The 16,227-nt window shown below is 37.8% G+C and overlaps 1 protein-coding gene across 2 annotated transcripts in view; it reads left to right on the top strand.

Annotated features, from left to right (window-relative positions):
• Nucleotides 1-470: 470 nt before the first annotated feature.
• The window catches only part of LOC131050207 (uncharacterized), a 33,781-nt gene continuing 18,024 nt past the window's right edge, over nt 471-16,227 (top strand). The window contains exon 1 of one of the 2 annotated variants that reach the window (XM_057984389.2): nt 471-819. In XM_057984389.2, coding sequence (XP_057840372.2) covers nt 580-819 — 240 coding nt within the window. In that variant the 5' untranslated portion in view covers nt 471-579. Of the gene's footprint in view, nt 832-16,227 lie in introns of both variants that reach the window. The other variant, XM_057984388.2, reaches the window with a different exon arrangement.

Genomic DNA, 16,227 nt, shown 5'->3' with positions numbered 1-16,227 from the left:
TGATATTAATTGGATCGCTCTACCCCATGAGTCCCAATAAATTGAGAGTAATGCGAGATGTCGTACTGAGATTGGCTTGCTCGACAGCTTTGGAAGGTACAGTTAAGTTGCTAAATTGTATCAATATGGAGGAGGAAAAAATAAATTGTGTATTTTAAAAAAAATAATAATTTTACAATTGTATAGAACAATAAAAATTTAAAAATACATTTTTACAATCATTTTAAATAAAATTTATATATAGCTTATGTAATTCTTTAAAATGATTGATTAAACTAATAGAAAAATAAAATTGAATAAAAATCATATCGGAACTAATGCTTTAGCAGGAACTATTAATTCTGATGAAAATAATATTTCCATAACAGATGCTAATAATATGACGTGTCACTATACGGTGGTATTGCGACATTCTGCCTAGTGCTACCTAAATGGGAACCAATGGGAACCGGCGTGGGTATATAATTGCATAACATCGTCCCATGTAGCCCTTCCACTGCTGCTCATGATCTTCATACTCCCATCAAACAGCTCGAATTACCACATCTGAGAGCAAAACATTCACAGAAAGCATTCAAAATGAAGGCAGTGGTGATAACAACTCCAGGCGGTCCAGATGTCATGCAAGTTCAAGAAGTCGACGATCCTCAGCTTAATGATGAAGAAGTGCTGATAAAAATATGTGCAACAGCGCTGAATAGGACAGATACTCTGCAAAGACAGGGCATGTACCCTCTGCCTAATGGCGTGCCTCCTTATCCTGGACTGGAATGTTCAGGGGTAATTGAAGCGGTGGGCAAAAATGTTGACAAATGGAAAGTAGGTGATCAGGTGAAATTTGGGTGCTTTACTTGCCAGTAGTTTAATTAGAATAATATGAATATCATTTGTTAGTATTTTCTTATGATTAAAATTAGACGTGAACTTTGTCCTCAAATCCGAATGGAGCTTGCATCTGGCTTTTTGAATCGATAACTCAATTTAACACTTAATATGTGCGAATTAACCTAATTTAACATGTCCTGGTCAACGAGCTATGATACCAAAGCTGAGATATTATAACCGATTTAGCGCTTGAGCATCCCTTACACAGCAGTCGGTCTGGCTGCAGACTATTAAAGCGCTATCATTAGCCAATCTACAGTTTTTATTTTTTATTTGGTAAAATTCTTTTAACACGTTTTTTGGGACTTGACCATGGGGATCTACTATAATAGCACATGTTCACCAGTTAAAAGTTTGCATATTTTTTGTTTGTTAACTTGGGAAATTCCTTACTATGTGACCTGGGATTGAACACTTTGCTCTGTTATCTACTGCTTGAGTGGGCCTGATAGTGAAGTTTTGTGTAATTCAAATAAGAGTGCGGATTTAAATTAGCAGTGGGTTAGGGTTTTCACACACAGTTAAACAGGATATATGGTAAATGGAAAAGCCATGAAATGTTTTTAGATTCACAGTTAAACACAATATATGTGGCTGCATAAGATTATGTAGTGTTTTCAAATCTGACTGTTCAAGTCTACTTGCAGAACTCTCTTAAATGAAATAAAAAGACACTAAGAACTATTGTGAGCTTTTTTTTGGAATAGTAATTACTCACAAAGTGGGCTTTAGATGCCATAACTAGGGTATTAATTCAGTCCAAGTTTTTGAGTATGCTGAATTTAATTGCTATTTAGACTTCTCCCATTTTTGACAATTTCTATTTTATCTTTTTCCTTTCATGTAGTAATCGTGGGTGAGGACATGGGCTGTCATTAAGGTGGTGTGAGCTAATCTTTGATCACATTCATAAGATTTGTAAACTTGGGCCATGAAGATATCCTGCAAAGTCCGGAGGGGGGGAGGGGGGCTCGGTGCGGGTGCAGGTACCCTGTGCCTAATGGGGTGCCTCCTTATCCTGGACTGGAATGTTTAGGGGTAACTGAAGCTGTGGGCAAAATGTTGACAAATGTAAAGTGGGTGATGAGGTAAATTACGGGCGCTTTACAAGTGAGTAGTCTAATTAGACTAATGTGGATACCGTCTGCTAAATTTTTCTGAAGGATAAAATTAGTCATGAACTCTATCCCTGAAATCGACATGGACCTTGCACCTGGTCTTTTGATTGGGTAACTCAACTTAACACTTAATGTGTGTCAATTAACCCAAGTGTACACTTAAGAGTTAAGACATGTCCCGGACAATGTACTATGCTGCCAAAGCTGAGTTGTTTTAACTGACTTCAACGTTTGAGCATTCCTTATACAGCAGTCGGTCGGACTGCAGAGTGCAGACTATTAAAGCGCTATAATTAGCTAGTCCACAATTTTTGTATTTTATTTGGTAAATTTGTTTGTGTTGTGGGGGTATGTACACAGGACAACGCTGCAAAAGCATGCCTGGTTCCATCTTTCTTTAAAATCTGATAAATTCTTTTATCACGTTTTCTGGGACTTGACCCTGGGAATCTTCTATGAAAGCAAGCTTTTTCACCAGTTGAAAGTTTTTCACATTTTTTTGTTTGTTAATTTGGGAAAATTTTTGGTATGTGGGCTCTATTATCTACTGGAGTGGGCTTGATGGTGAAGTTTTCCGGAATCCATATAGGAGCTGTGGATTTAAATTATGAGTGGGTTAGGGTTTTACACACAGTTAAACAGGATAAATGATATATGGAAAAACAATTAAAGATTTTTATATTTTCACTGTTAAACATAATATATGTGTCTGGATAGCATTTGTTTTCAATTCTGACTGTTCGAGTCTACTTGCAGAACTCTCCTCAATGAAATAACAAGAAGTTAAGAACTATTTTGAGCTTTTTAATTCTTTTTTTGGAAAAATAATTGCCCACAAAGTGCTCTTATACATCAAATTGGCATCTCGCTTGAAGGTGACCTTCAAATATAACCTTTACCTTATATAAGAGCAAGTCATTTACTACTCACAATCTGTATGCATTTTTTAGTTAATTTGGTAATTTTAATTAAAATGTGTCCTGGGAATCTGAATATGGTTGCATGCTTTTAAAATTGCTGAATTTAATTTTCCCATTTTGGACAATTCTACGCTATCTTTTTCCTTTTATGTAGTAAATGGGAAATTTAAACTCCATTTGAACAATAAAATATCATTAAAACTCATCAATTCATCCCAGTGGAAAAATGCACCTCATTGGGACAACATAATCTTGCTCACACTTAACTCCATCTCGCTCATTTCTTTCTCTAGTGGGGATTTGAACCTCATCTGGACAAACGAATGCACTTAACTTAGTCATTTTCACGTTTGGTGGAAAAATGTGGTCCATTTGGACAACTTTTCCTCGTTCATTTTGCTCACTAAGGGCTGGTGGAAAAACGACCTCCGTTGGGACAATTGCAGTGAAGAATCCATATGCATTGGGATTTTCCCCAAAAACACTTGCAACTTGGTGGAAAAACACCCTCCATCGAGACAGAGTCCAATTCACCTTCAAAACTTGGTGGAAAAATACTTCCCATCAGGACAATGGTGTTTTATGCCTTAATTTATGGGGGAGAAACGTTTCCCATCGGGACATGGTGTTTTTCACACCATAAAAGCCCATACTTGTTAAATTTCATCATTTCGCATCAAGACTTTTATCATTTTAACTGGATTTGAGTGGGGGAAAATAGGAGTCCATCAGGACTTTGTGCAAATTTGACCTAATTCACCTCCTAGGAGTGGAAAAATGACTCCTAAAGGACCTCTTTGATGCTCTTGGCAGAAAATAACACCAATTTGCAACACTTAGACATATTTACACTCAAATTTTAAACTTGTTGCAACCTCAAACTTAAAGCAAAATCTAGGATCACCTTGCCAATTTGGCATTTTTAAACATTTAATCCTGTTGACTTCAAAATTCAAAATTTGAAAACACTAACCCGCACCTTGGAAACCTCCAAGCACGATCACTTCAAAAATGAGACTCGGGTGCTAAAAGCTCAAAATTGCCACCTGACTGCCAAAACCCTAAACTAACAATGTGCGAAAAGCAAAAAGAGGGGGGTCCCCGTTTGCAATGGGGCGATGTGTGAAAAGGTCACAACAGAGACATAACTTTATGAAATATTTAAGACAAGTTAAAAACTAAAAAGTCATTTTTCAAACACTTAAGTGAAAATACTAAAATAATTTCCATCACCCTATGGAACTCTCCAAGACATCAAAGATAGAAATCCGATCATGCTAAAACATAACTGAAGATGAAAAACGATAATTGATGCCCACATGAGCACCTACTATAAATAGAAGTGTTCTCCAAGAATCAGAGAGTAAACCTAGTAAACCCAAAAAGATTGGTTCCATGCAAGCACTTACTATAAATATTGGTGTTCTCCAAGAACCAAAGAGAATAAACCTAGAAAAACCTAGAGAGATTGGTTCTAACAATTTTCTTCGAGGACCGGGGAGAACAAACCCAAGAAAACCCAGAACACTACAGAGAGTGTTGTCATCAATTAACTATAATGTCCCCTTTTGTAAATGCCCCAATTTTTGTCGTAAAATCACAATTCCAAGCAAAGGAAGGAATGAAATAGAATCAGAGATATCATTTATCAATTTAAATTGTTGAACAAGATAGATCTTGGTTGAGATCTTGCAATCATGTTAGGCAATCATCAAAAAGTTCAATACATCGCATCAATTATTACTACTAGGGTTAGAGAACGTATATTCATAATCATCTTAATCATGTAATATCTATAATTTATTATGCAAGTTAAACCATAACGACCTATATAAGGGAACACGATAGTGTTCCCAAAGCAACTCTCTACCCTAGGCCCAAGAGTGGATAAACCATCCTTCACGAGGTGGTGTACTTAGTGAGGACACTTGTATCTTCTCTCCATACTCGTGCCACCTTATTCACCATCTATGATTGAGATCCCTTTGAATCCATTCCCATAATCAACCATTGTTGAGGTTGGTGGGGAAATCACAATGGGGTGTCCGGAGTGTCCTTCACTTCTAAGCCCAAGGGTGGGGCACTCCTTGAACCCCCTTGGCCTCATGGGACTATCTATCACCACCATGAGGTGGCGTGCTTAGAAGAGGACCTCATAACAGTTTCTCCTTCCTTGTACTCCTTTCCTAACCTCATGGTTGGTTGCAGTAAATTGACAGACAAATTGGAAATCTAGTCATTCCACATAATTGCCTACATCAATTTATTAAGGATTATTGATCATATACATTATTACACACATATTATAGCCCATATATCAAACACACATAACACACACATATTTATGCACACCACAGTTGAACAGTAATGCTACAGCGTGCAATAAACAATTATATACTGATCTAATTGCTTATATATGTGCTAGCAGTCGGTCTACTCTTATAGGTGTTGTTGCTTGATCAATCTACTCTCCTTTCTCTTTTTTCTTTCTCCAATTCGATGCTCCTTCTCTGATGGGAGACTCTCCTCTTACATCCCTCAAGAGTCTTCTTTAAAAGGAGGTGTCTCGTCCAACTACTCTCAGCCCTAAATAGTACCCAGTTGGCCTTGAAGAGTTTATTATTTGAATATTACTTAATTCCTTAGCCTGGTTGGTCATTGCATGATATTATAATTTGCCAATAATTGTTTATTCCCTTGGGCTTAGTCAGCCCTCTTCTAATAACCATTTACTTAATTCCTTAGCCTGGTTGGTCATTGCATGATATTATAATTTGCCAATAATTGTTTGTTCCCTTGGGCTTAGTCAGCCCTCTTCTAATAACCATTGTTATTATTTTTCTAGTTTTAATATTAGTCGGTCTAGGTTCGGATGTCAGTTATGGCTGCATTGTATGTTTATTTAAATTGCTGCATTAGTTAACCTGCCGCCCTTTGTTCCAAAGGATCGCTGCCTTCTGAAAATTTGTGATGTCTTATAAATAAGACAAATTTTCTTGTTGATTAGAATAAGTTTTATATTGCTTCTTAGGCGGGGGCATGACGCTAACACCCAAACTATTGTTGGAAGCCAAGAAACTATAACCCGAGCTTTCCAAAAACATTGGAATACTTCCTGCACAACTGGGAAACTAAGGAAAATGCTGAAAATTGGCCAACGCTTGCAAAACAGGGTGGCAAAGAAATGGGAACATTACACTCCTCCCTCTCCAAAGATTGCTTGTCCTCAAGCAATGCCAACTCATAAATTGATTGGTTCTGATTAAAACTCAATGAGATTTCAAGATCCCAAATAAGTCTAGATTTGTAGCTCCATCTACTTAGAATATTGTACTGTTGGGCTCCCGCACAAGTGGTCTCTTGAAATCCTCTTGTAAGAAGAGCAACCAAACACTGCAAAATCTCGACCAACTTGGCAAATTTCTCTCTATATTCACAAATCCTTGACACCATAGGAAAAACTCGAGAAAGTTAATGCTAACTTCCTAATTGTCAACACCTTGCATTCCAATCTAACTATAACCTAGGCTCTCCACAAACATTGGAACACTTCTTGCACAACTGGGAACCTAAGGAAAACATTGAAAATTGGCCAACGCTTGCAAAACAAGATGGTGTAGAAATTGGGACATTACACTCCTTCCTCTCCAAAGATTACTTGTCCTCAAGCAATGCAAGCTCATAAATTCATTGGTCCCGATTAAAACTCAATGAGACTCCAGGATCCAATTCTATTGGTGTGTTTTTTATGCATGCGCAGCTCAGAATAAAATTCCCAAAGATATCCTATTCTCTCTTGATCAAAATTTTTTATGTGCTAAACAGATGGAGTGTGTGATCACAAAGACGACTTCAAGGTTCTAGATTCATGTGGATAGTCTCGGTTGGTTCCTTGTGATATGTTGGTAATCTCAAGGGGGACTTACAAAATTGTTCGAGGAGTGAATAAATCAAAGGATTCTATTGACTGCCGGCACTTATAACTTTCTTCTTTTTTGGAATAATTTTTTATGAGTTCCTTTCAATCCTACTTCTACTTGGAAAAAAGGGTAAAAGGATGAGGGTTTAGGAAGCTACTTCTAATTCTAAGTTGATCCTATGAGCTTGGGAGACGAAAATTGCGAAAGTGGAATTAAAACCAATTCTTGCTTCGCCAAATTCAACAACTACACAAGAATGGTGCAATCTTCTAAGGAAATCAAAAGATTTTCATATTGCTCATATTCACCAACATCTTGAACAATGAATAAAGCAATAGAAGTTTTCATATTTCATTTATTGGTTCATGCTAACTTTACACGATAACCGAAAATCATCCAATTATCAAAAGTATGAACACATTTTCCACATTGAGCAATTCTATCAAATCCTTCATTCAATCTAACAAATTGAAAATGAACTCTATTCTATGAAGAGTCAAGAAACCATGCTAACTTGCAAAAGTAGACAAGATTCACCAACAATTGAACAATGAATATGTTTTTGCACTCAAGAAGTATCACTACAACAATTTCTCAGAAAACTCCCCCTTTACAAATGAGAGGAGGGGGGTTTATATAGGCACCCCATTACAAAGCAACGACTCAGATTGATCCAAGATAAACGGCCAAGATTAACAGATAAAACCCTAATTAGGGTTAATCGCAAAAAAAAACTCCTTCTGGCCAATGAGAAAATTACAACACTTAGGATAACCAATGGGAAAATAGCTTCCACTTGTTGAGTCTAGTTCATTGCACTTGGACATGTCTGACTTGGAACCCTTGGATTGGTTGATTGATTACTAGGATGCCACCTCAGGTTGCCTTGCAGAATTGATTCTCCATCATGAAAAAGTGTTGATACCTTAGGCAATATCTTTTGGATAATCAAGTTGTTCCAATTGCTTGATGTGGAATCTTTTAATTTGATTTTGGTTTTCCAAAAGAAATCCAAGGTGGATGTAAAGCCTTTCATCCTTGCTTAACTTAATCTTCTCGAATGTCTTGATGAAGTGTAAGTCCTTCTTTATTCCTTTCATTGTTGGGTTCCACCTTGAAGCGTGAATGTTGTCCTTCCATGCATTGTGAAATCATCTTTCCAACTAGTTCCTTTGTGTTGGACTTCATTTGTACTTTTTCTGGAAATCTCTTCCCTGAGCTGACATCCACCTATCTGAAAAATATGAAAAAATTCCGAAGTTATGGAAATAGGCATGATGTTATATGACAAATTTCGAAAGATAACTTTCATTTTCTGATTAAGTTTTTGAATATCAGACCCAAAATCAGACTAAGTACAGTCTGAAAAACGAAAATCAGCATTAGAGCAACTTGGAATTCATGAAATTTATGTTGGATAGTGAACTTCGAATTGCAAATCAGACTTCGGAATATTCTGGAAATTTAAAACCAGACTAAGAATTTTTTTGAAATCATGAAATTTAGTCTGATTTGAACTTTTAGAGATGAAAATCAGATTAGGAAAAGATTCTGGAAATCAAAATCAGACTCAAATTTTTTTTGAAATTATGAAATTTAGTCTGATCAGATTTGGAAAGAGATTCTAGAGACTAAAATCAGACTTGGGAAATCCTGACAATTGTAACACAAAGTCTGATTTTAAGAATTTCTGCCTCTGAAATTAAAAAAAACATAAAAAAAGAAACCCTGCTCTTCCGATGAAATTCAAAAATTTGATGTAGAAAACCTGTGCACAGGTCTGATAATCAGAATTTTGAATAAAAGAAGGAATTTTGAAGTCCAAAATCTGAGAGTTTTTCCTTGAAAATGCTTCAAACCTGCAAGAATTGGAGAAATTCTCGAAGAAAAGATTTTGATTTGTCTTTAGATGCCTGAATTCTTCCTTAGAACTTGCTGTGAACTTGCAATTACACTTCAAAATTGCCTAACCGATGACTTGAAAAGTTCGAACTTCATAAGAATGAAAGGAAATTGTAAATAGTGAATTGCCAAGGTTGATGTCTTATAGGAAACTCGAATTTACCCTTGCCTTGTTTTATTGTTTTAATGAATATTTTAAAGGCAATAATTATAGTCATATTTTAGGCCTTGAATCGAACTTCCTTGTGTTTTATTGTTTTTGTGCTTTAATTCTTATTGGCAATTCCCTATTTTGCTTCCTTCTAGAAGCCTTTTTCTTCTTTCCAATTCTTTTTTGCTTTATTCACCTCTTTCTCCCTTCTTGGTTTCAACCTTTCTCAAACATTCTATCACTTTCCACTCCCCTTTCTTGGGCGGACTTTACACAAGCACAAGGAAGAATTTGATGATGCCATGGCGGAATTCATCATGCCTTGAGGAACATTTCCATCTGCCTATGGTGGACTTGAGGTGCTCTCAAGTAAGATTTTACATCACCTAGGGTGGACTTGCCATGCTCTCAGGGAAGGTTTCACCATGGCAAGGTTGGACTTCAAGGTGTCACTGGAAATTGTGATGCTTCCCAAGGTGGACTTCATGTCTAGATGAGGAACTTTGCTTAGAAAAGAGCAAACTTGGCCTTGGGAAAGAAATTTCTTCCATGGATGAGCATTCTTCATGATTTGAACAATGAACCCTCTTCCTAGTGATCTTCAACTTAGCTTTTCAGGATTGCATCTTCTGGTTTCGAAAATTATTTCACAATTGGTGCATTTTAGATGAATTCTTCTGACTTGACAATTCTCTTGAATTTGAAACAATCCAAAAAAGCAAAAAGCAACTTTCTATTTTTAGAAAAAAGCAAGCCGAGAAAGTAGTCTCCCTTGGATTGGCCCAAAAATGCCAAAAACAAATTCCCTTAAAAAAAGCAAGTTGTTAGAATTGACGCCGAGAAATTGTGATTTTACTCCTTCGTCCCATCTGTAGCATTAAAACATTCTTTCGACCATTCCTTCACTTTTTGACTTTGATGACTCCTCCAAATCTCACAAAACTTGACTCATTTGCTAAGGCGAGAGATCGAAGACAAAACCCTAACTTAAAAAGAAAAGTCAAAAGGAAGTCCCCATTTGCAATGGGGTGATGTGTGAAAATGTCACAACAAATCCCAAATAAGTCTAGGAGATTTGTAGCTCCATCTACTTAGAACACTATACTATTGGGCTATTGCACAACTGGTCTCTAGAAATCCTCTTGAAAGAAGAGCAACCAAACACCACAAAATCTCGGTTGACTCCTTGGCAAATTGCTCTCCATAATCACAAATCTGTGACACCATAGGGAAAAACTCAAAAAGGTTAATATTAACTTCCTAATTGTCAACACCTTGCACTCCATCCTAATGGTGTCACTGAAAATTAATTTGCTATGCCAACCATAAGTGCAAACTGAAAATAAGAAACAACCACTACTTGATGCTTGAACACCCATCCAACACTGACCTTGGTCAGCTGCAACACCTATTCCTTTTATGTGAAACCAAAAACTAACCTGTTGTGACCTTTTTCACACATCGCCCCATTGCAAATGGGGACCCTCTCTTTTCTTGCTTTCTAGGGTTTTTGTTAGCACCCGTGACCTTTCGCTTCAATTCTACCAAACCTTACTCAGTTTCGAACAGTTCAAGCCCAGACTCTGGAAAGTTAATTTTTGCAAACCATGTGATTCCAGAGTACAAACACCTTCAAAGTGTTTAGGGACGCCAAAGAACGAAGATCACAATCGATTTGGATCAATTTGGACAACTTTCTATTTTTAGAAAGTTTGCTTTTTTGCTTTTTCCTATTTTTTAGGAAGTTTCGTTTTTGGCATTTTTGGCCCAATCCCCGGTATGTCTATTTTTAGAAAGTTTTCCCTATTTTTTTAGGGATGTCCGCCTTTGACTTTTTCAGAATGGGTACTCAGGGTCTGCACTACCACCATTGACCTGCCCCGACCAGATCTCCAAAAATCCAAGTTTTGACCTAGAAAAGCTAAATCCCTAGATTTTAGGCTTTTTTTGCTTTTTCGGGATGCAAACCTAGGGTTCACACTTGCACCATCGACCAGCTCCGACCAGATCTCGAAAATTCCAAGTTTGGACTTAAAAAGCCAAATCCCTAAATTTTAGGAGGCGGGATGCCTCAGATGATCCACCTAAGCACGGATTTCAAATTTCAAGTTAATCCGATTAAATTAGATTAAACTGTGAAATTTTGAAATTTCTCCAAAAAGAAAAATTCTTCTAAGTCTGGCTAACAAGGGTTTTGAAGTGTTTCTGCAGGTTCAAACCCCATCACGAAGGTTGAAGAGGCCATGAAGGAGCCTTGCATGAAGTCCGCCATGCCTTAGGAGGCTGTGTGGGTGCTCTCATCCATAGTTGAACTACTCGCGACTCGGCTCGACTCGCCAAGCCCCTGAGAAAAAAACTCGGCGAAAAACTCGGCAACGTAAAAACACGCTTAATTTTAATAAAAAATGCATTTTTTTTGCAAAATTTAATGAGAAGATGCATCCAATGAGTCAATAAATGATAACACAAAAGAAACAAGCTGATTCTAGATATATTTGATTGCAAAGTGTCTACAAAATCGCATCCTCATGAGAAATGCTGATGGCTGGAAGCAAAATAGTAAATAGTTTTTGTAAAACCAAAAGTAAATACAACTTCCTCTCCCCAGCTCTAGCTAAAACTACTTTCAAACTTTCATCATATTTGAAATTTCATCATTCATACTCATAGTTTCAAACTTTCAACTCAAAGTTGGGGTCAAGGGGCATCGCCGAAGGATCCTGAAATTTGACTAAGTCTGGAAAATTGAAGAATCCTCCAAAAACTAGATTTTGCATTATAACTCCTGGAGGTCCGAAACCACTCTCAAACATCCTGATAGTATATATGGAATATAACTTAAAGTATAAGAAAGAAGAAAGATATAAGGAAATGTCACTTATACTTAAATGTTATATGGATATATTCCATATATGAATCCTGACGGACAGACCAAAAAACTCGGCGATTACTTGAGGGCATAGTGGGCTCTCAGGGTGGCCCTTCCAAGTGAGTTTCCCCCTTCTCAGCCCAAAACCATATAGAAAAACAAAAAATGCATGTATTTTTGGCCGTTTTTTGCTGTTATGCTAACCCAGGCGAGTTTTTCTTTAAAACTCGCCGAGTTTTTGACAAAAACTCGCCAAAAACTCGGCGAGTTTTCCTGGCGAGTAGAAGTCATTACTACTCGCCAGGTCCAAAAACTCGGCGAGTTTTTGTCACTCGCCGAGTTTTTGGCGAGTGTGCCATCTATGCTCTCATCAAAGTCTGCCATGCCTAAGGGAGGCCATGTGGGTGCCTTGCCTAAAGTCCGCCATGAGTTTGGAGGTCACATGGGTGCCCACTCCAAAGTCCGCCCCACTTAAAGAGGTCATGGAGGAGCAAGGGTTGAAGTCCGCCCAAGGAAGGAGGCCATGTGGGTGCCAAGCTCCAAGTCTGCCATGCTGATGGAGGTCACATGGGTGCTAAGGCCAAAGTCCGCCCAAGGAGGAAGGAGGCCGTATAGGAGTCAACACTCAAGTCCGCCAAGGGCTAAGGAGGTCATGTGGGTGCTAAGGCCCAAGTCCGCCATGAAGGAGCTCACTCCCAAGTTCGCCATGTTTGAAGAGACCATGGTGGAGCTAAGCCTAAAGTCCGCCCCACCTTGATGGAGGTCATGTGGGAGCAAGGGTCAAAGTCCGCCCCAATGCCTTAGCCAAATTTTCACCATAATGGAGGCCAAGGAGGAGCTCTAGCTAAAGTCCGCCATACCTTGGAAAATGTCCAAAAGTGCGCCAAAATTCAGGAAAATTGGAAATTCAAAATTTAAAAATTTCACCAAGGCATTGAAAAGTCAAACACAATCAATATGATGTCATAAAAACTTATCCAAAATTTCGAAGTCGGAGACCAAAATAGAAAGTTTTTCAAAATGGAATATTGGAAGATTAACAAGGATTTCGAACTTGAAAGTCAAAATGGAAAGTTTCTAAAAAGGGAATGGATTGTCAGATATTTTCCAATCTCAACCAAAATAGAAAGTTTCCAGAGAAGAATATTGGAGGATTAATTAACATTTTGAACTTATAAACCAAAATAGAAAGTTTTGGAAGATATTTTCAAAATTGGAAACATGACCAAAAACTTTCCGAAAGAACTGGAGATGAAATTGGAAGTATTTTTTTAAAGGTTTCTACTTGAGAATTTAACCTTGCCTACAAATACTTCATTTTAACTTCATTATTACATCAAAGATTTCGAAATTACTAGGGAAAGCTTGGTAAAAGTTCAGTTCGAAGATCATCTGGACAAGGATTTTGACATTTTTGGAAGCTGGATAATCACTTTAGACCAGATTTTTCGCGGATTTTTGGAGGACAATCAAAGCGTGAGAAGATTATTTAACCTTTATTGAATTTTTCTGAATATTTTCGAGAAGACTTCTAGCTCTGTTTCTGCACATTCGAAGGTGAAATCCAATTCAAAATGCAGATTTATGAATTTTTCTGAATATTTTCAAGAACTTGAGAAATATTTTTTCAAAATTTTTTTTTAAAAAAGTATTTTTTTTTTGGGTTAAGTATGAAAATTTTCGAAAGTTTTAGCACTTGATGGTAAGTTCAACCAGCCTCAAGACTGAGGGTTTTGAGGTGAAAATTCAATTTTTGTGGCTGAGTATGAGAGTGAAAAATGGAAAATTTTCCAACACAGCCATTTCGCGGCCCCGTTATTTTTTTTCGAAATTTTGCAGAAATTTTCGAACTTAAAGTTTTCATCGTTCATCTGCAGGTCTTAGACACAATGAGGTTCCAGGTGGATAAAGATGCTCCTCCAGAGTCAAGGATGACTTCAAAATGGAAGAACGTCGGCGACACCAACCTCAGACACATCAATTTGAGGGAGTTCAAGAAGCGAATGTTTGGTCTGGACAACCTTGTGCCTACCATCATTGTGCGAAAGATGATGAAGAGCGGTATTGTACATGCTGCTGGCTTCCTTCCCACCATGCAGTGTAATGAACTAGTGGTTGAGTGTGCCAAGCATTACAACCCCACCAACAAGGACATCATCGCACCTAATGGGAGGATACTGGCGAACATCAGTGATGAAGCCATCAGAGAGGCCTTTAGGATCCCGAAGTATCACAACACAGTGTATATGGCTAAGGACGAAGCAGACAGTCTATATCAGGACCACTTGGAGGAGTACGATGCCATCGTTAATCATTCCTGGCTGGACAAGCTAAGGAAGGGAGCCTCCAAACTTTAGAGGAAGAGCCTAGTAAGGGCATACTTCAAAGAGGACAGGTTCACAGACAAGGTTCATCTGGGCGTGAAGATAGCCAAAATTTGGCTAAGTATGGGAAATGATTTCCTCAAATTATGATGAAGGCATGGAGAAATTCTTCTCCAAATGTCAGGGTATCGAGAAGGAGGACATGATCACAGCAAATGCCTGAATAGCTTGATCCCATCATTTCATATTTACAAGGGGTTATCTAGAGCTTTTACCCTCCTCCCACACAACATAAAATGGCAACTGAAGGTAGGATCATCACAGAAAACACAAATGGAGTTTCAAGCCAAATTCAGAATTGAAGACGGGACCACAGGCAAGGTTCGTCCCAGTATAGAGATGGCCAAAATTTGGCTAAGTATGAGAAAAACTTCACAAGGGGATTTCTATTCCAAATTCAAGGCACTTGAAAGAATCTCAAGGCATCAAGAAAGAAAAGTTCTCAGACTTGGTGAAAATATGGAAAAGTTAGATAAACTCCCAACTTCTTGAAGGATTTCATCTCCTGAAGAGGACAAGCTCCCAAGCAAAATCAAATGGCGACAAGAAGGAATCAAATTTCCATACTTAGACAATTTCTTGACACAAATTGAAGAATTCAAGGAAGACATCCAACGTGTTGAGATGGCGTCTCGTCATCTTTTCGACCAATCAGATTACTCCAAGTCAGCATGTCCAGGTTCAAAGAACCTGACTTATCCAGAAGCTTCTAGAAGGGCACACTTCACAATGCAACAACCTTCTATTTTCATTGATGGTTTATTTTTAGCAAGAAGGACAAGTGTCCCAAATGTAATCTTCTCATTGGTCGAGGGTAGTTAGTTTGGGGAAACCCTAATTAGGGTTTGTAGCAATCAATCTTGGCCCTTGATCACTGTTCGATATCGGCCATTCATTGATTCTAGAAAAGCTATATAAGGTTGCCTCCTCTCATTTGGAGAGTGTGAGGTTTTTGATATATTGTTGCTTAAGATCATTTCAGATAATATATTGCATGTGCGCTGCTTTGTAATCACTATTGTTTGAATGATTGCATGGTTTCAATCTCCTCAACACCTAGTTAAAGTTAATATAGATTTACTTCCATTGTTGTTAATTTGAGTGAAGGATCTGATAAGTATCAATTGATTGTGCATCTCCGCTCATACTTTTGGCAAATGGATGATTTCCATTCTACCGTGTAAACTTAGTCTGAGCTTATCCCATGTGCACCCCAATATCTCGATCATCAACACAACCCACTAAAGATTGCACCAGCTTTGTGTAGTTGTCCCTAGTGTGGCGAAGCAGAGTTTGGTTTCTCGAGAGCACACAGTTGACACCGTCTCTGGAGTTCGTAGGATTAGATTAGCCTTCCTAACCCTATCTCCTTTTCTCCTTTTTTTTTGAACATCTAAATCCCCAAAAATCCCCCAAAAAAAAGAAGAGCCTAAATTTGCCAAATCTATCTGAGTCCAATTGTTCAAGATACTTGTTAAACGTAAGTCCCCCTTTAGATTTTCAGCATACACTACCCAAGAAGCTATTCCACTAAAGTCGCTTGTTCGCACATATAGGCCTTGGAATCAGTAGTGATTTTTTAGGAGAGGATAGAATGCCTTCGGGTATCCTATCCTAATGTTTGGTAGATGATAAAACAGACACCAACATAACCCTGTCAAGAAGCTAAATGAATTGAAAATGCTTAGAACAGCAGCTACTCAGCTCTGACTTTTCAAATTCCATTACCTAAAAAGGACAATTGCTGCAACACTGAAAATCATTAGCCAAAATAAAATTACTGATCATCCCTTTGGCTAAAAATGCCTTCCCAAGAGTCACAATCCATGGCTAAAAATGCCTTCCCAAGAGTCACAATTCATTCGTGTACCATATTTTGCTCAAAATCTCTATCCAATCCATTTTTATGAACACAAGCAAACTCATAAGATGACTGTAAAAGAGGTAACAACAGCATTCTTTTCACCCTTTTGATCCATATCCTCCCATGCTATGCCTCTTCCATCTTCATTAGTCACCAACAACCCCATGAAAATGATCTTGTGCATAGATACTTAGCAAAAAAATAACTCCACCAT

This window comes from Cryptomeria japonica, chromosome 7 (assembly GCF_030272615.1).
Source record: "Cryptomeria japonica chromosome 7, Sugi_1.0, whole genome shotgun sequence".
Classification (NCBI taxonomy): domain Eukaryota; kingdom Viridiplantae; phylum Streptophyta; class Pinopsida; order Cupressales; family Cupressaceae; genus Cryptomeria; species Cryptomeria japonica.
Note: the sequence above shows the minus strand (reverse complement) of the source record. Positions and strands in the feature narration are given on the sequence as shown.